This window comes from Pinus tabuliformis, chromosome 1_2, assembly GCF_031772625.1.
Source record: "Pinus tabuliformis cultivar Carrire ecotype Pingquan chromosome 1_2, CPIR1, whole genome shotgun sequence".
Classification (NCBI taxonomy): Eukaryota; Viridiplantae; Streptophyta; class Pinopsida; order Pinales; family Pinaceae; genus Pinus; species Pinus tabuliformis.
The window spans coordinates 1214720473-1214744605 of record NC_142298.1 but is presented as its reverse complement, the minus strand read 5'-3'; the positions used below and the strand labels follow the sequence as shown (position 1 = coordinate 1214744605).

The following is a 24133-nucleotide window of genomic DNA, read 5'->3' as shown; positions in this document are numbered from 1 at the left end:
CCATACACGGAATGTGGTCACCAAAATTGTGTGAAAGTTCAATGAAGTTTAAATGTTTCTTGAAACAAATTTTATTCCCCACAACAGTTGATTCCGGCCCTTTAACCATTCTGAACCTGTAACCTGATGGAAATTAAAACCCATATAAACCATCTAATCTACACTTGGTCTACACCCTACACTTCATGAATTTCAAGTTCAAATTGTTATTTGAATGTACAATCTGATTTACGCACCTTGTTATCTGAACATTGAAATGCTATTGATACTACCTTCTCAACCTCGAAGGTCCACAAGGTCCACACACCCATCCAAGCATTTTGTTGATCAAGTTTTTAGTGGTATTTTCATGGATATTCACCATCTTTCATCTTGGTCATCCAATGCAACAAGTTGTATTAGAGAATGCAAAACATTAAGCTAACCTGCACCTTCCCAATGTCCCTTCAGTCGCCTTTTCAGGATTTTATCTTTAATAAAGACATTATATGCCTGAATCATTTCTACACTTAACTGTGAATATCACATCATTTACAAGCTAAAAAGGCTTTCTTCGTTTTCAATTATTCAGTCTGTTCGTGTTTTTATTTGAAATACCATGAAACAACAACACTTCCAGAATCCCAAGATTACAATTACATGTACAGCGAGAGGAATAAAAACTAGGATCAGAGCTGAGGCACAAATTAACTAAATTAAAGGAAGACTGGTTATCACAAAATATATCAGCTTCATTGACGAGTTTTAAATTTTCCAAGAATTGGAAAGCCATTTCTATATTGTTTCAAAAATCCAGAATTCTTTTGGCAAATTCTCTGAAGTTTAGACAAGAAACTCTGAGATAATAGAAATGGCATAACTACTGGTCCCCTTACACCCCAGTCTATTCCAAAAGGCGCTAAAATGATTTTTTCTTCAATTTTGACATGCACCAAGCTAGCCGCTGCTCTATCCGGCCTTTGCTTGTGTGCTTTCTGACCTGCCCCTGCCAAATCCATTGAAAGCTATCCTAGCAGGTCGAGCAAATGGCAACAACCTGCAATGCATAACTTTCAGAGCCACTCAAGCAGGGCAGGTATTTATTCACTGCAGTAAAATTATAAGATGATAGTACAGCCACTTTCATACAATCCAGAGGATATTTGATGCTTGTGAGGTAAAATGAATCTTCATTGCAAGATCGTCTTCATGGCCGCAGCAGCTTTTACGATTGCTCATCAGAACCTTCAGTTAGATATCACAAAGGCAACAGTTATTGTCGACAAGTGTCTGTGGTGTGACATCCTCTGGTCTGCCGGGTGTTATACGAATTGCAGTTCAGGCACTTTTGTGCGACAATGTGAAACGGTACTTCTGAAGTTGCATTACAATCATTGCATAAAATCCAGATCTGCTTGAAACAAAATTCAGTAGTTATGATTTTATATTTTTCATAAAGGAAAGTTAGCATAAATCAAGCATACCTTCTTGTTCCGGTAGAATCATACATACCTTCTTGTTCTGGTAGGACTCGGGCATTGGTGTCAAAGCAACCTGCATACAATACAGACGGCCATGTTTCATTAACCCAGAGAGTGCCCAATAAATGATGCTCTTTCGATAAATTCACACAAACAGATAAATCACCTCTTCGTCAAGTTTCTCCCAAACCTTTGACATATCACAAACTGACTTCGAACACACTGGACAAAAGAACCTGCAAACATCCCAAGAGTGCTGTGAGATCTGCAAAGATATTGACCTTGGAAAAAGCGTAATCAGACATGGGACCAAATACATCCAAGACCACCATCATGTCTGTCGATAAGATCAAGACTATATTCAGGAAATACTTACTGTAGGTGCTGTTGCATCTCTTTCAAACAGTCCATATGAATAGTGTGCCCACAAGGTAGTACATTAATATCCCTCGTGGACTCGAACAGGAACTGCAATTCGATATATCGGCAAGAATTTAAGATCAGGATTTGAATTAGCAAGAAATTATGTCAATTCAAAACGCTGAAAAATATAAAAATTTAGCTGACTACTATACAAATATACAAATTGATAACATTAAACAAAATAAAGCAGCACAAAATCCACCTCAAAACAAACGGGACAGTTGTGGTGCATTGCTCCTTCTACACAAGGATGACAATCCTTCAACATAATCGAATAGCAACAACCTTTTGAAGAAAAATACAACAGTAATGTTAGATCCAGAATACATAGAATGCAAATTTAATAAAGGGCGGCCATCATCAAATGCTTCCTCTGAACTAAATCAAATAAAATGAAAATATGAGCTTTTAACAGGGTTCTCAAATGCACTTAACATACTCTTGAACTTCAACAAATTAATCAAATATGAACTATAGCAGTATTCCAAAAAGCAATAAGCATACCACATTTAAAGCAGTGGAAGAAATTATCCCTGCCCCCAGTTCTGTATAAAAAAATTATAAAGAGAAGGAACAATTAGCTCCGAAAACACTCATTGTTGAAAAACAAATATACCTTACAAAGACCCAATGAAACATTACTATATAGGGGAGAGAACACACCTACATATACCACATCCATCACAGTGGTATTGCTGTTTTGAGATCTGAAGGATTGAAAAACATAAATCATATTTAGTTGACATCAAGCATTAACAAAAAATTCTACTAAATTCTACTATATAAAACAATACAGTGATAGCAATTTCAGGAAGGCGTATCTTTTCATGACTAGCATTTCAAACATTCTAAACAGAAAATAACCCAATGACGGCATGCCCTTACATCATCATCAAATAGCTTGCAAGTTTCACAAAAGTACTTCCCCATGCAGACGCCACAGTTAATACACACTTGATGAACCTGGATTTGCCACAATTTACACAGTATAATTATTATCGAAGGGAGATTCTCTATCAAGAGTACAGGTTCTTATTTCAAATCAAACCAGGAAATTAGGTCACAGTTGAACTCTTACATCTTGCTCAGTGTCACAAAGTGAACAAATGACCTGGAAAAACAATAGTAAACATTCATGGGTGTTATTCATCCATATTGAAAAAAAATATAATTTAGATGGCCAAAGGAATGCTTATTTATTCAAATCTAGCAGCACGAAAATTACCCTTTGGAGATTGTGTCGAGGAACATCATGTCTCTGTTGGGGCTTAACATTGACAGAATTCTGTATCACGTTTTAAAACGAGTAAACTCATTTACTCTGCCTCAGAATAACAGCACATTGAAGCCGTGTGTATAACAGGAATAAATTCAAAATCATAAAGTTCATGAAAGTGTATACCTTTGCTTCATTGTGACAATGTCTACAATCAAAGACCTCATTGCAACATGGCGCTCTAATACGGCATCTCCGTTTATAATGTGAGCAACTGCCATGGATGTTAATTTGTAAATCAGTCAATGAAAGAGAATAAATAAACATCACATACAAACAAGTTTTTATGCTAAATCATAAAAAATATCTCTGGAGTCCTTAAAAAATAGCAGTATACGCAGAAAGACTCTCCACTCGCTAGTGCCTGGAATCTGGAAAGATTATTATATGAGGTTTTCCTTAAAATAGATTATTAATGCTGTTATATCAACTATAAGCCAGTTAACTCTCAAAGTATAAAAGACACTAAAATATTAACACGGGGTTCCCCTTCACCCATATTATTACCATTGCTACTCCCACATATAGACGTATCTACAGCTAACTTCATAATACACCCATATATATTACCATTGCTACTCCCACACATATAGACGTATCTGCAGCTAAAATGGAGCTACAAGCATTTTTCCAGTGGGATATACAAATCACATGTCACGAAATTTTATACTGTAAAGTTCTTGTTCATGACCATACATGACTAATAGAAGTTTTCACTATGTTAAATTCCAAAACAAACACCACAAATACAAGCAATCAAGAGAATACTGAATATACTCACCCATACTGTAAATATCCTTTGTCTAGCTTTTCCAAGCTTTCAGCGTTTCCTTCCACGCCACTTTTTTTGGAAGTTGAGGTATATTCCTCCAGCCCATTAGATCCATGGGTGGCCATAGGATCGTGAAAATACTCCATCGTTGTACCCATAATTTACTGTTAAGTACCTGCATAGAAAAGTTTGAAGGGCAAGTCAGTGTTACAGCTATATATAAATACAATCATTTCAGTCAACACCCATTTAAGAACACCGGTCACATCTCTTCGAACAGCTCCAATCTGGTCACAAAACTGCATAGCAGCCTGGGTCAGAAAGCACAAAATCCAAGTACAATCTTGGTCAGCTCCATGTGGCAAAATTGCCATGGATGAAATCAATAGAAAATGCACATCTATTTAAGCCCAACTGCAATCTCAATCAGCTCCTGAAGAATTCTTCAGTGTCACAACTTTGAAAGAGTTGAAGGGGTGCTGTTTGCGACTTATTTGTTTCAGTCCAGGAACATGAACTTTGCTGCACGATCATTTGATGTAGTGTCAAACCAATAGTTTTCTCAAGTATATGCAACCAGTCCAGAAGAGAACAGGGGCAAAACCTCCATTTTCTGGTGAAAAGAAAGAGAGAAGCAACAAATCAAGCACATGAAGAACTAAGAAAAACAAGAACAAAACGAAACAAGTATAAACCATGAATTCATGATGACGAATGAGGTGCTCCAGATTGCAGCATCCCAAACACTTGAGAAAACAATTGCTGCTTGCAGTATTCTGGCCTGGCAGAAGTGTCAGTCCAGCTAATTGTTGAATGCTTGGTGCACATGAAAACCTGCATCTTAAGATCCTTGAATAGACCTCGTTCAAGAATAAACTGTTTTTCATCTTTATTCTTGTAATTTACGATATAAATTGTTGTTTCATTATACAGACCTTCAAAATGTGGTAATTATTAATGGTCATTGAGGTAATCCTCCAAACACCTTTGTAAAATGAAACATATGATAGCATTTTTCCTTCACCTTGGCAAAATAGCTCATAGAATATTTTCTTTGGTGATTTTCCTCCTTTTGTTCTTTCATTACTATAAGTTCTTTGCTTTTTTCAATCCATATTAATTGGCGTTTTTTCTCTCTCAAACTTGTTATTTGTCATTAACACACTACTTCAATTTAATTTAACTTTCCGTTATGATTAATTATTTTGATATTTTCTACTAATTAATTTGGTCTCTCTTTAAAGTCATCAACATATCATTTTACATTGTTTAACGTTCATTCATAATTAATTTAATTTAAATTTAATTTTAAGTATTTTAATTTTGTTGATTAAATTATCTTATCACCTTCCACACTTCAATCCTCTTTGTATAGAGAGCGCTCTACCCTTTTGTAAGCACATTGTTCTGTAATTTTCACTTGCCTGTTTCCGCTAATGACGGGTAAAGTTTTTACCTGAAACTTTGCAAACAAAACATCCTTGGCATGGCAGTGAATCCAAAACAGGCACTCAAAATATGTCAGTCTAAAAAACATGCATTCTGAAAGCATGTAGACTCTCAATCCATAGCTTTGAGAACTATGGCACTTTCCTAATTTAATCTTTTGAGTAATCGAAGTATGAGGCAAACATATAAATTTCCATTCCTCTTTGTTATATTATTTGATTCTCCAGAAAACATATAAATTTCAGGTGGCCACTTTGAACATAGAATTTGATTCTCCAGATCTTAGATAAAGATTTCAGGTGGCCACAACCAGAACATAGGACTTTGAAACCCCTTAGATCACCAATGATTGCCCTACTATACCAAGGTCTTTAGCTAAAGATTTCAGGTGGCCACAACCAGACCATAGGACTTTTGAAACCACTTAGATCACCAATGATTGTCCTACTATATATCAAGGCCTTTGTTTCTTCTTTGACCCAACTTTACGGTTTCGCTAAAGACTGCCATTACCTTGATAACCATTCCAACTGCGTGACCTTTTAGATTAGGTCTTTATTTCTTCTTTGACCCACTTTTACTGTTTCGCTAAAGACTGCCATTAACTCGATAATCATTCCAATTGTATAACTTTCTAGACTTCTAAAATATAAGTATGTTGCTTCTAATGTCTTCAATAGCTTTGTAGGAAATAGTGCGAGGCACAAACGCACAAATGATGTTCTCAGAAAGACTTAAACACAAACATAGACAGATTGTGGCAAAACCATCAATAGAAAAAAAAAAAAAAAAACCATGGTTTAACATCTCTAGGAAAGAAAACATTTTCATTAATAAGAGAACATAATTTTAAAAATATAACAACTAGGAGAATTTCAGGCATTCACATCTTGTTTATAAGAGACAATTTCAGGCATTCACATCTTGTTTATAAGAGACATACAATTAGCTGGAAAGCTCAAACTGAAATAAAGGTATGCTAAATTGAAGAGGCTTGTTAATTAAAAAAAACAAAAAGTAGCCACCAAATTAACATTACATCCAAGATGCTAGTTTTCTTTACATAAACATATTTACTTAAGTCAAATATATTGGTGTTGCATTATTTACTTGAGTCAAATATAGCGGTGTTTGCAACATAACAATAAAAGTACATTCCTATGGAATTGAAATAGAATTATATGATGAAATACATTGAATTAACTAATTTAAGAAAAACGGTTGCCAATCTCCCAGTTTGTCAACGTTAAAATGTGTTTTCCAAAAACAAAAGTAGAATTATATAGATAGAACAATATGCTTTGTCTTAAGGTGGCAAAGCTAACAAAGTATATTTAAAAATAAAATTAAAATTAATAATAATATTAATAACATAGTTAGTAATCTAGAGATAAATCACATTAAATTACATTTTGGAAAACATACACAAATTTGGAGTTTTTAAAGCAGATACTCCAATCTTGAGATAAATATATTTCCAAAAGAATCTGATTAAATTATTGATAGTTTTCATTACCATTCTTAGATTGGGAAGAATAATTAAAGGTCTTTTGCCAGGTTATACACAAAGATCAGGCTAGAAAATCAACTTGGAATTTGAATACTAATTCAACATAAATGTTGAACAAACACTTCTTTAAGAGAAGAGATAAGTTAAACTAGTCAGGATAAGGATAACATCCCACTCACCATTTTGTGGTAATAAGGGTAATGTTCAACTCATCGATCAAAGTATCCAAAATGTTTAAGTTGACAATGATTAAAGCTAAGTTTGGCTAAATGTTGGCATTTTTCAAGTGTCTTCATACTACCTTGGGGCATTGTCTATACAAAATTCAAAATATTCGACTTATTCTTCAATCTGTATTATATTACAGTGACGGTCAATATGACCCTAAAATTATTAGCAGGGGAGCACTAATATCACTATGCTACCGCTAGACCGGTGTACCAGTTAATATCCTTCCATTCTTGAGTTAGAAATATTCGACTTATTCTTCAATCTGTATTATATTACAGTGCCAGTCAATATGACCCTAAAATTTTTAGCAGGGGAGCGGCAATATCACTATGCTACCGCTAGACCGGTGTACCAGTTAATATCCTTCCATTCTTGAGACTTGCTAGACCGGTGTACCAGTTAATATCCTTCCATTCTTAAGCCTTGACTTGATCTTCCAAAATTAAACCTTGACCTCAAAACACCCTTACATTTCTCAAACCCTTTGATCTTCTAGAAACATCGAGTAACAAAAGTGTTCATCATGATTACACTCTATACTAAGATAGTTAGAAGCATATTACATAAAGATCTTTAAATTGCAAATCAAAAACTCTGGTCACAATGATTTTTTTTTTTTTTTTTAATTGAAATTGGTAAGAGAATAAGAGAATAAATCCATGTTGATTGTGATGAACTAAAACTCTAATACAGAACTTTTAAGACCCTAGGATACAGAACTTTTAAGACCCTAGGATCAAAGATTTTGGAGTCTCTCTCTACCTATACTTTCCTTATTTATTTATTTATATATAAACCAACTTAACTTTTGCTGCATCCTTTAAAGTTCAAATCTTAACTTATGAATTAAGCCTAAATTTAAAAGCATTTAATTTTCTATGTCAATTGTCACAATTTATTGCGAAAAATGCTTCAGAATCTCATCGAGGACAATTCCATCCATAAGATCCTACATTAATACCTCCAAATATGTACTGGTTACCATTAAAACTCAAAATTTCCACTTCCTCGGCATTAATTTTGCTTCAGAAGCCTAATAGCCCTCCAATTTTCTAATTTCATTAACTCGGACCTATGCTAGCATCTGAATCTTTTAACTACATCTTTTAAAATCAAAACCCGACGTTTTCTTAAGCCGATAATCATCTCACATTAAATTTCTGTGTAAAGCTTCCTAATTAAAATTTTTCACCTTCAAAACCTAGCTTTTGCTGTTCACTTTAATTGAATAATTTCATTAATATTTTCTCGTCCTAAGAGAAACCAGGGAAGTGACAGAAATGAGACACGAGAAGGGCTAATCCTAAGAAAACCTAACTATTCACTGAAACCACAAAACAGAAAAACCGGTACCTTCTAAATCCAGGACTTCAAAAGCGAAGAAATATCAGAGCACACAACAAATCAATCAAATAAAACAACAACCAACGAATCACTCTCGCTACGTTTAAGAAACCTCGGTCTGTTCGACGAAAACTGCTCAGACGATTTCACAGATCGCCTCGGCAAATCTGCTTCGAATGACAGTATTTCTTCCTCCTCCGCTGCTATCTCTGCTTCTTTAGCGATGATACATTACAATTTGGAAAACCGGGACAACTTTTATAGTGGGCGGAGAGCTGGCGGTAGCCGGTAAGCGGGTTTCCAGATGATTCTATAACCACGCGGTGAAACATAAAACCACCTCGGCATATCGCGTTCCCCATGCCTCCGCTGTCCCGCGGTCGTGATATCTTCGATAAAAGCTGCAGTCTGACGTGTAAGGCTTATCTGGTATTGTACCTGCTGGGCATGTGGCTTCTTGAGGTCGGACATCTGGTGACATGGCGCCGACACGCAGGAAACTTCAGGGTGTAGGGTAATTGTTTTGAAGTTATTTTATGAGGACGTGGGGTGTCCGTTGCCTTAACCTCATTTAACCCAGGTTACGAAGAGATTGCCCTGTTGGCTAATGGGTGGCCACGTGTGGAGTTAGAAGAGGATAAACTATTGATTTGTACTGGTGTTATCTGGTGACTAGATCGTAGAGACGTGGATTATCGATACTCATCTTATAGTCCAATAATGAGGAATTTTTTTCTAAATTTCAAATGTTCACGGACAGGTGGATGGCATGTCAAGTTATCTGTCAAGATTTTATTATGGTTTTTGTACATTTAAGTCAAATGATATTTATGATTGCTTTCCCGGCAAGCGAGTTGCAATTATTTATTTATTTCTATTTTAAGGAGATAAACGGTAATTTTTTCCTTACACGTTGAAGTCGTGGGATTAACTCGCTGATATGTTTCGGAATAGTGAGGCACCACGGTCTAGATTCTCAACTGGCTATCACTCGCGTTATTATCAAATGGTCGCCATCATGGTGACCAAATAAGTTACGCTTCACATTTCTGGATGCGTGGAAAAGATGTATTTAGATTTAATAAATTAAATTTTAAAATAAAATTTATTTCAAAATAATATATTAAAATGTAGAAGATAGTAGGTGTATTTTTATAAATTAAAATAACTTATTTTATCTACCAATTTAATATCTAAATACATGAGATGGTTGATCGGGGTACTCCATGTTTTTCTAAACATGGTTTTTGACTTCCCAAGTGGTTTACAAATTTACATGTTTGTTTGCTTCTTTATTATTTTATGTTTTGATGGGTGGATTGATTCAATTTTGGTGATATGATTATTATATTATAATTTGGAAGTTTGGTATGGTTTAGTTTTTTTAGGTAGGTTATTTATTATTTTTCTTTTTATTTTTATGTCTTTTTTTGGGTGAGTTTTTGTTATTGGTTTTTAGTTGAGTTCGTAGTTTGTTATTTTAGTTACTACGATTTAAGTAAAGTTGAAAGGATAGGCATCATGTTTTGTGGTCTTTAGACATTTTGGATTTCGGCTAAACTATGAGTTGGTTTACTGGTTGTTGCATATATCTGGGAAGGTTGTTAGTTCCCTATTTATAATAAAAAAAAATGAACTTTGAAAAAAAAATAAGTTTATTTCTAAGTTTTTTTTAGCTAATTGGGTTTTTCTTAAATTCGTATTGAATTTTTTTCTTTAATGTATATTCGGTTTCATAATTTAATAGAATAAAAATAGTTATATATATAACCTTAAAATTAATTTGTATAATATATTTATTTTGTTATAGTTTAGTAATTGTTATCCCTCAAATAGAGGTGTTAGGCAATGCATCCCAAAATAAAGGCCACCATTCAGCTCATGGTTTTGACAAAACAATAACCAGGTGCAAATTCTGTTCATGATATTAAGCAGGAAGGCAACCAACCCTATAATGATGTCATCATGGTCTTAATTGGCCAAGTCAATCACTCAAAAGATAGGGGGATGAGGGATTTGACCATCTTAGTTGGCTCCTCCAAATAACATCTACCACACTCACTACTATGGGTAAGAGTTAGTCTAGGATTATTGATTTTTAATTATTTTACTTATTGGTGTCAATATTGTGGGTGTTCAAGTTGAAGGCATCTCCACTCCAATGGGCCTTTAACACCACTTGTCATATCTTCCACATATATGCCTAGTCATTTGCTAAGTAATCATTATGTCATACATCATTCACTGTGATTGCCACATGTCCAATTGGCCACCCAAAAATGGGTGCCATGTGTCATCACCTATGTCTGCCATATCGATGGCCTTTTCCACCTGGCACCACCTACCATGCCACCTGTATTTCCATGTCAGACTAAGATCCACCTGTTAGTATGGGCAAAAACTTGGAAATCCTACTATTTGGTTAAGTTCTTCTTTGTTTCACCCCCAAATACCCTAATGCCTAAATGTAGAGGAAAAATTAGGATGAATCTAGTATCCAACTCGTTTAAGCCAAACCTTAGTTTGATGAATCCTAGAAGACTTGGATGCCCAGATGCCTCAATGTATCCCTAGATGGCCTGAATTTTTAAACTTTAACTAGGATGGAACCTACCCTGAACTACTTCACTTCAAACACATTTTTCTTTGCATTCCTTGGGAGTTAGGGAAAGTGCCATATATCATTGGAAAGATCTCGGAGCAAGTTATTTAGTTGTACACTTTATTTCTGATTTGGACTATGAAACTAGAAAAAAAAAAATGCCTTCAAAAATATGTTGCTCGAACTACAACTTCATCATCCACATTAAATTAGACAATACTTATGATAGCATCTTTGACATCAATAGCAATATAATATGCATCACACAGTCAACAATCTCTCATGTTGCTTTTGTTGCTTGATTTTTAATTTCCTGTGAGCTTCCTTGTGTACTTCCTTGTGTCATCAATGATACCACAAACTTGCACAACACATCCTTGGACATCAATGACACTAGAACATTGCACAACTCTTCCTTTGATATCAATGACACTATATGTGCAACATGCCCATGTGATCTAGGTGGATCCCTAAAGGCCCAAAACTCAAAGTCGTTGAATCTCAACAAAACCCATGTGAGATTGAAGAACTCGTATCCAGGATTCCAATGGCATAGATGATGCCTCAATCTAACTTTGTATGTGGAAGTTATCACCAATCAAAGTTCTGGTCAAACTTGACTTTGAACCTAAATTTAGCAAACCACCAGATAAAATTAACAACACCATAAAGATAGCAGCACCGCCAAATCTGGCAACACCTACTAAATTGGAGGACTAATGGGGCCCAATGGGATGGTGCCACATGGAACCCCAAGAGTGCCTAGTTGGGCCCACCCTACCAAATTTGGCACAAGGCTATTAATCTATTGTTATTGTTTATATTGAACAGGCAGTTAAATCCCAAACATAAATGGCAGTTTTGTTTTGTCAACAGTTATTGACAGACCATTTGGCGAGGTATACACAACACTACCAAACTTGGAGCATTGAATAAAACTGATGGTTTCAAATTTTATACATAACATATAACAGTGATTCCATATGTATCGGTGATCATCGATGATCAGAGTTAGTACCAAACGACATACCGTGCTTAAACGTGGAGCCCAACGGTTATGATGTTTGACAACATATAGTGGGTGGTTAGTTATCAACCAATGGAAATAAAATACAAAATGATGCTTTAAATAGGCAATAAAAAGGTTGGTGGGTCACCCAAGTTGGCAAACCCGCCCAAACCAAACCCATATTTAAAACATTCAACAATCAGCACAAGACTTTGTTTAATTCATTATGGATCAGAGAAGCTTGAATACAAAAATCGATGTTATGTTAGCAGTTACACCAAACAGGATGGTGACCATCAAATATTTTTGATGGTAATACTCGGTGGTTTCAAATATAACAAACAATTAGCGGTCAACTCGACCTCTACGAAACCAACTTGTCGAGTAGTCATAATCATCAATCATGTGTAACTGGCGGTTCGACATATAATTCTTGTAGTTATATGTTTAGTGCCTAATTCTAAATAGGTTAGCGGAGTTCCATAACCACAATGGTTAATACGGTTGGTGGTTTTTGTTAAAAATAATAAAATGTTTAATAAAAATTACTCAGTGTGGTATTTCAAACCCCTGATCCCACAAGGGGCCACGTACTATTTTCAGTTGTGCCAACAAATATGCTAGGTGGTGGGATGTTGAAATGCTTGTCAACCACTTCATATTTAAAACGATACATTCCATTCAACCAAGGGTGAACAGAGGATGGTCAAGCGTGGCCGAGCAAAATAGAGGCCAACAGGTAGAGGTCAGAACCAAGAGGGTTGACCACGGAACCAGGAACAGTGGAACTCTGACCATGCGTGGTTTTAGGTGGAATATTTTGTGGGAATATTCTAGAGATTATTTTTTTTATGTTGTGAGGAATCTAAAAGACTCCTTGAGGGGCCAGAATTGCAAGTGGCGGAATGTAGCCAACTTTATACTCATTTTAACCGGAATTTCACAAGTATTGCAATGGTGCAATCAATTTTTGCATATGGACAACATAAATTGCAAGTGGCGGAATCTAGCCAACTTTATACTCATTTTAACTGGAATTTCACAAGTATCGCAATGGTGCAATCAATTTTTGCATATGGACAACATATTTCAGGGTTCATGGTAGAAACTCACCTTCTTCATTAATTGTTGGGCACGAAGTTTGAGACAACAATGCACCTTTCAAAAGTAGGTCATGTTTATAGTCAAAAGTCTTAGGAGGAAGAGATGGAGTTGTTGGTGTTATGATTGTTGCAATTTGAGCAGTCGAATTTCAAGTCACTCCCAGGAATGGAGATGTATTTTGCCATGTACTTTCCTTTCTTTTGATGAGATGAATGAAGTGACCTCCCCACTATTGAAGCAGGGCCCAGAGACGTAGTCCACACTAGACAAACTCCATTATCAAACTTTTGTGTGCATTATCTTTATGGTCTCCTTTATGTTTCTTCTTCTTTAAGTATTTGCACATATGGTTTTTACATGCTCTTTCATGCAATTCTACTAACATCAACCAAAGAAAATATCTTGGATAATGTTGGTAAATCAGATAATTCTGGATCAAGTTTGGTATCAGAGTGATCTTCTTGTTTATATTAATTGTGAGTGTGAATAATAACCAGATATTTTACGTGAGTATGAAGAAGGAAAATGGAGAACGAAAAAGATCTCTACAAGGCTTTCTATCAGATGGTAGAATGATAGATATATTATTTGCAGAATATGAGAACAAATTGGCAAATAAGGAAAAGAAGAAGGAAGAGAAAGCAGAGGACAATGCATCAATGAGTGAAGGAGAAACTCCAACTTCATCTTCAAGTGAATATTTTCTTGTTTGTCTTCTTCGCAACACCAGATCATTCAACCAAAGAATGTTGAATTGAGGAGACTACTACAAGAAGTAGAAGAGGATAAGCAAGAATTCCAGCTTTAGTTACAAGCCACAAAAGAAGCCTTGGAAAAGTTGAAGAGAAACAAAGGCTTGGAAAAGCAATCATCGCTCGCTCCAGAATCAACAACAAAGGTAAACATTGTCAATGATTTTTCAGTTTTATATTCTCATTATGATGATGATTTTGGTGCATTTGAAAAGCACACTACAGGAATTGGTTCAAAGCTAATGGGGAAGAGGGATATGAAGGCAACAACCTAGGAGTTAATGTCTAAGGCATTGTGAATCCCATCCAAGTGGTGGAATTACATCGATATGCAAGATTGGGCTATGTCAGAAAGGAAGAGACAAGAGAGTCTTCAAGAGACAAGTCTGAGACAATGCAAGATGTTGAGAGCACATCACCATCTTCCAGTGATAATGTTGATCCAGATATATGAAGGAACAAAATGAAATACAAATATAAGTAGAAACACAGAGATACAATGAAAACAAAACTTCAATTCATTAATAACAAAGTACTGAAAATTGTTTACATGCATAATCGAAATAAACTAGCTCAGGCGATGGTAGCTTATCTCTAAGAAGAGATGTGGTGGATATATGGCTTATGAACTATGTTATAATGAGGCTTGGAGGCCCATTTATTATTGAGAGACAATTTAATACCCTAAACCTATCCAAAAACCTAACCTAGGAGATGAAGTGCCCAAAAGTCTGTGGGCCTCATTGGGGTAAATTGGTACATCAACTTCTCGGGGTCATAACTTTGGCATATATCTTTGTTTGACGTGTACGATGCCTCGTAGAAAGATCTACCCGTGTTGGAAATAATACTAAGATGGGGGGTGAATCAATATTATCAATTCAATTATTTTTCATTTCATATTCAGATTTGCATATGCTACTCCAATTAGTGGAAACGGCGTATATATGCAACTGCAATTAAGGAAACTCGCGTATAACTTGCAGACTTATAATTTAATTTATTCTTTAAATGTTGATCATTAATCTGTGTGTCAGAACCATATAAACAGTAACCAAGAACAGTAAAACAGAACAGACAGTCACACACAAGAACACAAGATATAAGGTGGAAACCCAATGTGGGTGAAAACCACCTGCTGCAATTCGTCTCTATCTTCTTTCAATTAGAAACTTCTTTTTACAATGGATTTGTACTGGTGCAGTCTTATACCAGTACGCAAGCTTCTACCTGCAGAAGGCTACAACCTTCTCTCGTTTTCCAGCTTCTCGTGGAAGGGAGCTACAACCCCCTTAGCTCTTGTACTAGCTGATGTACTAGTACGTAGGTGCTGACCTATAGAAGGCTACAACCTTCTCTTTTCTTCCAGGGACCATGTTTCATAAATTTTCAGACTGGATCCATCAATAACAATAGTCAATCATCAAATATATATGCATCAACCAATCTCCTTTGCTCCAATCAAAATCAAATCAAACAATTACTGCTTTGAAAGCTGTAACCAGAATACTGTACTAGTAACTAGAACCAATTTTGAACCCAGAACACTGCAGCAATAAACAGAAGTAGCTAAAACATATTTCAAGAGACGTACTCTATTTCAATGTGTAGAACCTGCGTGCATATGCTACTGCATTAAGGCCAACCCGCGTATATGCTATTTTGAATTACCGAACCAGCGTGTATACGCCTTTGCTTCGCTGAACCTGCGTACAGATCTATAAAAGATAATTTACCCTTTTCACTTATTCAGACATCGGTTATACCCAGATTATCAGATTTATACATCAAGTCATGCGCCAAATATAACAGATCAAAATCACACAAAGATATTACTATTCAGGCCTTAAGATCTTGACCCATCAATAGAACTTATCCTTCTCTTTACGCTTAGGTTCCTCCTTGATTCAGATCCAGCTATGCACCATAACCCAATGACCTGTATTCTAGATCTTGCACTTCATAAGATATTCAATACTTGAGTGAATGCCTTTGCCTAATGATCTCCTTTCCCTTTTATAGTCTTAGGCCTTACTCAATACCATGGTCCAAAACCATAGAGAATCAATACCATGGACCCAATACCTGGGTTCAACACTTCAGATGAGATACCATGGTCCAAAACCATAGGTCAAAATACCAAGGACTAAATACCATGGACCAAAAAATAATTTTTCCCACATGTACGCGCTTTTCCTTGCATGAAAGTGCGTGCATACGTATACGTGCCTTATAATCGTCGAACCCGCGTTTATACGCGACTTGGTTAAGAGGAACCTGTGTATATCTCTTTTTCCTTCATTATGAGAGCCTGAACTATGATATGTCATCTGAGTGAGTTGCCATCAAGGACAACACTTGTGTCATAGCACTAAACCTGTGTCACAATGCCAAAAATCCGAGGATTACAAATTTCAACTGCAAACCCATGTTGTAGTCTGTTGATTTTCCTGTTTTCCAAAAATGTTGTTTAGGGCCTCAAACGACTCTGAAAGTTTAGGACCCAAAAAAATTGCCAAAAATAGTAAATTGTGCTACAATTAAGAAAACTGAAAGAAACAATGGTGGGGATCCAAGTGGAATAGGTGGATGACCACCAATATCCACCTGGATCTGTCCTCCCCCCTTAGGAAGCAATGGTCCCCATTATGTTGAGTGCCTCCATGAGATGGGGAAACTTCTGCTGAACTTGGTCCTTCGTGAGCCACTTTCCTTGGTGCAGGAGTTGTCCAGCTTTGACAACCCGATACAGGTGGATATTCTTTTGTTTGGTGTTCTTTATCTGCGTGTCCATGATCTGATCAGTTGTGGCATGTTCCATGCAATTTGGGTTTAGCTCTGTTGGTGTTAGTTGTTCTGTAATGTTTGATGTGTCCAACAATGGTGGAAAGTACGGCTGAAGGTGGTCCACATTGAACACTAAGTGCAGACCAAGGAATGGGGTAATGTTGAGCTCAAAATCATTGTCTCCCATAGCATTGGTGATGGTGTAAGGCCCATATCTGAGCGGTATAAGCTTCTGATGAGCTCTAGTAAGGCGTTCTTTATGCAAATGTGGTGGGCTCCAGTATTGTAGCAATAATGCTACAACTCCTAGGACTCCCTTCTTTACTTTTATCAACCGGGTAGTTCATAACAAACTTGGAAGTGACGATGGTGTATTCACAAGTACTAGCTCTTGCCGCAGGCTGTCACATGATTAGCTAGCACAAGCCCGCTAGGAGTTTAAGCCAACTTTTATGAGCTCTTAGAAGAAGCTTTTAACTGTGATGGATGAAATCTAACTCAACAGAGGCTAATCTACTTGCAGAAAGAAGCGGAAAGCTAGAAGGAAATGCAAACCCTAGCAAACCTTAGTTTACTGACTAACCGTACTGATGCAAGAAAAAGGATGAAAGTTATAGAAAGCGATGCCATTGATTCTTAGGAAGGTTAAGTGCATGTGTCTAAGCTACTTCTGAAGTGAAATCTGAAAAGGAACATCTTTTTGTACTTTTGAGTAATCTTGTAGAATTATTATGCATGTGTTTTAACTGTTTTGACTGTGCAGAGGTGATTGGCGAAAGGAAATGCTTGAAGGAGGTTGGGAAGGTGAGAAGAGGGTCTAAGGGGTCCCTGGCACCCTTCCAGAGAGTTTCACAGTGATCGGGTCTCTAGAAACCGCTTTCGTGAGCTTCTACAGGAAGTCTGCAGGGGTTCTACAGGATGTACTGTAGCTTCTACAGGATGTTCCGAAAGGGAATTTTGAAGGGCTGATGGTGGAAAAACGGTGGGAAAGTGGGTATGGAGATGAGATAATGTTGTGAGGAGGTCTAGGACTTGGTGAATGAGGATGAGGAGTGGTTAAGGCGATCGGATTGGTTCGAAGATAAGAGAAGAAATGTTGTGCTAGAATGTAGGAACTAGGGCAAAGTGAGAAAACGTGGCAAATGAGAGGCAAGAATCTGAGTTAGAGGACGCAGCAGGTTGCATTGATGGGGTAAGGGTAGGAGAGGAGGTTTCATAGGTGCTCTGCACGTTATTTTTCAAAACTAACCAACAAAGACTAAGAAAACCAAAGATCTAGCTATTTTGACCTAATTTGACCTAGAAACCATAAGCATGATGAGCAGAAGTTTATTGGCAGCAACTCATGTAAAACAACCATGGAAACCAAGCAAGAACAGATTCTAAACATGCAAGTACAACTGGTATCAACTTTCCTAACTAAAAATCCAACACTAGCAATTGCATGGAAAGTCAAAAACAATGTGTTTGTGGCAGCAAGTATGCCTTGGTATCAGCTCATGGTCCCAAGGAGGGAGAGGTGAGATCAAGGGTTACTTGATGGCCTTTTCTGAAGATCTTTTCTGTACTCAAACTGGCAAATCAACCTGAAGCATGAAAAGCTACTTTAATCATCAAAAACAACCTAAGTAACAAAACAAGATTTTAATCTAGATAATAGAAATTATTCTAAGAATGCAGCAAAGACACATAAAAGTGCACAAAGGAGGTACTAGGCACTTGGGTTGGGCCCAACCCCAAGAGCTACAACCTCCTAAGGAAGATTAGAGCTGGTGCAAAGCTGGATTCGTCTTTATTGATCAAAAAATAGTTACATCCCAAAAATTGTCTACAAGAAAAAGCTCGAAAATGTGTTGAAATGCAGAGCTAACCTACTGACTAAAATCTAACTAACAAATGACTAAAAGTTTAAGAGAAATTCTTCGGCGTAAATCACAAGATAAATCATTTGCCGACGCGTTTCGAACCAACTAGTGTGGTTCATCGTCAGGACAAGTTGAAGAGACAGATCCAGCTTAACATGTTAAATAGTTTGATTTTTTTTATTTTTTATTTTATTATTATTGGTATTATTTTTATTTATTTATTATTATTATTATTATTTATTTATTTTGTAATTAATTAATTAATTTATATTTATATCTATATTTATTTATTTTATTTTATTTTTTATTTATTTTTTTTAATTTTTATTGATTTTTTATTTTTTATTTTTTAGTTTTTATTTTTTATTTTTTATTTTTTATTTTTTTTTAGGTTAACTTAATTTTCGTTCCATTATTTTTATTAACTCTAACTAACTTTTATATGAATAGGTCATGTACATAACTTATTCCTTTTAATGCTAGCTAAGTGATAATTTTTGAATTAACAAACAATACCCTTTTTAACTAACCTTAGACACCATTTAAATTATTTTATATATTTTTATTGGTAACCTAATATAACTAATTTTCCATTAATTGTAAAAATTTTGACTCTGGTCCTAAAGTCAAAATTAGTCGTTAGTCGTGATAGCCGTTGGAGGCTCTGCTCAAACTATTTAACATGCTAAGCTGGATCTGTCTCTTCAACTTGTCCTGACGATGAACCACACTAGTTGGTTCGAAACGCGTCGGCAAATGATTTATCTTGTGATTTACGCCGAAGAATTTCTCTTAAACTTGATATGGATCACAGAAGCCTCAATTCAACAAATGACTAAAAACCGACTAAAAAATGATTAACATCGAACTACAAACTGGCTAACTGAAATGAGGCCCTAAGCCTTCTTATTTATACAAATTGAGGACCCCAACAGTCCTCCTAAACTTTAGGGACTCGGCTGCCACAACTTGCAGTTAACAACAATCCTACTTGACTTGCTTGGCTACCCCTTGTGCTCCGAGTTTTTTTGATGGAGAATTTGAGGTAAGGCCTCATAAATGAAGGGGACACCTTCCTACAAATCCTCTCCCTTGTTCTTCCACGAATTTGGCTGCCAAGTGCTCATTTAAACCTTTGATTTTGTCTCAAAATTGACCAAAAATCTGCATAAAGCACACATTAGACTTGTTGGCATAATGACTAACCCAATTCACTCTATTAGCATAAATATAATAAAAAACATGCAATAAACTAATGGGAATGGTGGATTAAGTCGAATTAGGAGGCTGAATGAGCCCATATAATTACTCATTTCTAGGGCTCATCATCACCCCCCTACTGAAAGTGTTGCTCATCCTCTGAGCAACTAATCTATCTCTTCATCTTTGATTGCTTTGACTGCCTCTCTCACATCCCAGGCTTCTGAGGTGATGTCCTCTTCTCGGTCATGAAACCCTGCTTTTCTCTCTACTTCCTCCCACTGCCTGTGCTCCTTTCCTTGTAGCAGTTTTGTTAGTGCCTCAACCTCAGCCTACAGCTTGTCCTCTCTCTGTTGTTCATCAGATGTTTCCTTGTCTGCTGGAGGCCCTTCTTGCTACTGTTGTTCTCCCCAAAATGGAGGGCCTATCTTCCTTATGACTTCCCTGTAGCTGTAACTACTGTTTCAACAGCTCATTCTCCTCCTATAGTTTGGTCCTTTGACTACTTTCCACATGCCTCACCATGGCCAATTCTTTCTTGATTCCTTGAGTTGTTCTTCCAGGTGGCCTATGTCTACCACACCCTTGGACTTGGTAATCCTCATCCAAGTGTGAGTCCTCACCCTTTCTTGTTCTAGTGCAAAGAAGAGTGGTACCTCAAATTTCTGAGGAATTATCTTCCCAGCTTCTAACAGGTTTTAGTATGAGCCCAAGCTAGGCTGAGGTCTTGGTTCCAATATTTCCTCAAACTTTTTTCTTCCTGTGATGGTTTGGCTGCCTTTTCCTCCAATTTCTCGGTCTCTTTTAACTTAGCCAAAATTTCTTGTAGAACCATCTCAGCTTCCTGTAGAGCTATCTTTGAGTCCATCATCCTAATTCTCTCTCTCCAGGTGGAGGTTTTTGGGCTTCCTCGTTCATAGCTGATGGATATCTTTGAAGGAGACTCCTCCTTTTGCTTACCTGTGGTGTCCTCAATGATAATTGGCTCCTTTGACTGTGGCTAGGGTCTGCCCACTTTGATCCTTGTGCCTCTCCTTGCTTTAAAGTACATGGAGGTTTGCCTCTTTCTCTTCCCATTTTGTTTTGGAGGTGTGCTTAAGGTAGCAAGCACAACTGCTGCCTCCCTTGCCAATATCTCAAGTGATTTCTCCTCTTACTGTTCTTTTTCCTTGCTTCCTGTAGAAATCCCTGTGTCAACCGTTTCTGTCTTTGGTGCTGCTATTTAGGCTGTTTCTTTCCCTTTTGTTTTTGTGTGTCTACTTTGGTTGTGACAACTTTCATTTGGGCTTTCTTGGCCTTTTTCTTCCCAACCTTTTTCCTTTTTCACCTTCTCTGTTTTTGCTGTTGTCTCATTTTCTGTCTCATGCTCAGTGGTCATGTCAAATTCCTCTTTTTCCTTTTGTTCTTCCTCTGTTTTGCCCTCTGCTTAAATGTCCTGTGCTCCCTCATCAATGTTCTTCTCACTTTATTCAATTGACATGGTGTTGAGTTTGTGTTGTAACCAGAAAAGAAAATGCTCAAGTGGGAAAAAAAACACAGTGAATCACTAATGCAGAGGATGACTGAATTCGAATTTTTTCTGAACCCAAGAAGGAATTTTTCATGTGTCTAATATCAACTAGCAACAATTCCCTTGTTTTAAGACTGCTGTCACCCGGAACTCGATTATTTGCTTATGAAAGGAAGAATTTTGTTTTTACAGGCAGAGCACAGAGATCAAGTTTTCTTCTCAGCACACAGACAGATATGCAAATTCAAAATTTTTTCACACACAGGCTGGCCTCCACAGCTGCATATATCTTCCCTATGGAGAATTTTTAAAAAGGAAATGTGGAGGAGAATTTTGATGCAGAAAAACTGGGACACTCAGTGCAATACACAGGCAAACATTTTACTTCCAATACACAGGCAGATTTTTCACTGATTTTCCAATCTGATGCCATGTTTAATTCACCACCTTGCACAAACAAATCGTGCACAAAGAAGTTTTCCTGAGCCTACCTCGTTTTGAGCTTGAAATTCACTGAAAATCCTAGGTTTTCTTTCTGCACGGCTGTTTTCTGCCTTTCCTGTAGAAGGCTCTCGTTTCCTGTAGAACGAAACTGCGCTTCCTGTAGAGCCCGATAGGCGGGAGATTTTTTAAAAAACAGCAGAAATCTCGAAAAATCAGGCAGGAATCTTGCAGAGGACCACTGGTTAGCTGATCTGGAAGTGGTGGACGCGTGCTTCAGTTGTGAATGTCATGAAGATGCAGTGAACAAAGAGTGGTGAGAGTTTCAGCCGAGCATCGTTTAACTGCAGCGTGATTCGTGTGAGAAGATGAGGTGGCAGAAATGTGTGTTGTCATTATTCGGACCATTGGTCCCTACTGTAGTGTCATCATGGGACTGGATGTTTTCTGCCTGTGATCCCTTACCATCAGCTGCGCTGGAGTTCAACATCTGCCACCACCTGTTTTTTTTTTTAATTTCCCGTGAATGACTATACACGTGTGCTGGGTGACCTCCGGATGAGTGCAATCGAACTGGCTGAGGATGTCGGGTTAACTTGCTAGCTTCCTGGCTTAATCCCACCATTTCATTCGTTTATGCACTTTCGAATCATACAGATGCAAAATAGAGGAACTGGTTTAGACACTTACCTGTAAGTCGACGTGCTGCTTGGTCCTTTTTGCTGCTGCATGCTCATATTCTGTGGATGCATGCTGGTCTGTTTGCTGATACATGGCTTATTTTCTGGTGTAGGTATCCTCTGGCTAGATCTACACTGCAGGAGCCTGCTTCAACGTTCAGATTTGCACCCTCATGTTGTTGATGCTGAATTTTTACAAGACAGCAACTTGTTTTCTCCATAGCTCCCAAACGATAGATCAGATTGACCTGAAACTTTCTGAGCATGCTTCTATCATCATTATGCACCTCCCATAGAAAAATTGTGGTCAATGGATGTACAAATTTCGAGAAAAACTGAAAATGGCTGAAGATTATAGAGGTCAATTTCTCGGAAACCATGCATCGGAATTGGCTGAAACTGCTTGGGTAGGTTACTATCACCTATATGCATCTCCCCATGAAACAGGTTTTGAAATGGATGCACGGATATGGAGAAAATGCAAAAATGGTTGAAGGTGATGGAGGCTAATTTCTTGGAAACCGTGCACTGGAATTGGCTGAAATTGCTCGGGCATGTTTCCATCATCCCTATACAACTCCCCATAAAACGGTTTTGTAAATGGATGCACGGTTTTCACGTGAGGGAAAAACAAATTTCTGTTCTATGTATTTTTGCTTCAAAGCATTCTGCAGTTTTTTGCACAGTGAGAAAAAACGAGCTTGGGCTATAATGCAGACTTGGAATTGATGGGAGAGAGGTTTGAAGATTGTAGGAGGACTTATGAACCCTTTAGGAAGCTATCATGTTCGCCAAACTACCTTTTAAAATCCATTCCTAGCTTCCTGTAATTTCTACAGGAACTTCCTATAAAACACCCAGTTTTTAGGAAAGAAGCACAATGAGATGGAAAAAATAATGGAGAAGGGTGAGGGATGGAAACATGGATGTTTTCAGGCCTCATGGACATATTCCCATCCTTCGGGTCTTCTTCGGAGATCAATTTTGGCTTGTTTGTAGGTTTCCTGTAGAAGACACAGAACTTCCTGTAGAAGGCACAAAACTTCCTCTGTTTTTGTTTTGAGCGATCCTCCTAACCTACAATGTCCTTGCTGCAACCTACAGTTATTCAATGGAAATTAGGTTTATTTTTATTTTTATTTTTTTCTCTTTTTTTTTAAACAACTAGGGCGCCTCATGGAGGTTTTCACCCTAATTACCTACCCTGGGCACCTCCAATGGAAGTTTTCACCTAGGGATCTTATTCTCTTTTTATTTTCTCTTCTTTCCAACCCATTGACCGCCTCATGGAGGTTTTCAATCAATGAGCCAATCTAAGGTGCCTCCGAGGAGGTTTTCACCTTGGATTTTTATTTTCCTCTTATTTTCATTTTTTTCTTTTTCTTTTTTCTTTTTTCCTACCCTACCCTACTTGAAAAACAAAATCATTTTCAAGTATAAGAATACTTCCAATGGAGCCATGTGCACATCGAAATGATAGACAAAATGATGTGGAGGCTTGAAATGCATGCTTTGACAAGTATCCAGATTTCAGAGGCCAAATGATTTGACTTTGAAGGATCAAACATAGCTGAGGAAGAGAGTATTGTTGCAACTTAGTGACCGTCCGAAACCATATCTCAATATAGCTCTGATATCCTTGGTCCTTTTGCTGATCTGGATCATGTTTCATGTCACCTTCTACCATGACCTTCTCATATTCCTCTTTTCGCTGATTT

At 37.1% G+C, this 24133-nt stretch overlaps 1 protein-coding gene across 2 annotated transcripts; it reads right to left on the bottom strand.

The window, feature by feature from the left end:
• Positions 1 to 710: 710 nt before the first annotated feature.
• On the bottom strand, positions 711 to 8769 carry LOC149210635 (putative E3 ubiquitin-protein ligase RZFP34). Of its 2 annotated transcripts, XM_089396744.1 has the most exons (13): positions 8578 to 8769; positions 3941 to 4106; positions 3286 to 3373; positions 3109 to 3168; positions 2962 to 2994; positions 2769 to 2846; positions 2547 to 2590; positions 2388 to 2428; positions 2086 to 2168; positions 1837 to 1928; positions 1627 to 1696; positions 1492 to 1533; positions 711 to 1390 (listed from the first exon to the last, which is right to left on the bottom strand). In XM_089396744.1, exons 2-13 carry the CDS (start codon positions 4087 to 4089, stop codon positions 1253 to 1255), a joined length of 918 nt encoding a protein of 305 aa, XP_089252870.1. In that variant the 5' UTR covers positions 4090 to 4106; positions 8578 to 8769; the 3' UTR covers positions 711 to 1252. The 2 variants fall into 2 exon arrangements, with proteins under 2 accessions (XP_089252870.1, XP_089252871.1); XM_089396745.1 differs by lacking the exons at positions 2388 to 2428; positions 8578 to 8769 and having other exon boundaries at positions 3941 to 5627.
• Between the last annotated feature and the right edge of the window lie 15364 nt (positions 8770 to 24133).

Bases quoted from the DNA above. Each gene is read 5' to 3' on its own strand.
- LOC149210635 (XM_089396744.1), bottom strand. From the start codon at position 4,089: ATGGGTACAACGATGGAGTATTTTCACGATCCTATGGCCACCCATGGA. The intron at 2,591-2,768 runs GTAAGGGCATGC...TCAATCCTTCAG, and splicing joins GCAAGCTATTTGATGATGAT to ATCTCAAAACAGCAATACCA. The intron at 1,391-1,491 runs GTATGTATGATT...TGTTTCAAGCAG, and splicing joins AGTCCTACCAGAACAAGAAG to ATCTGGATTTTATGCAATGA.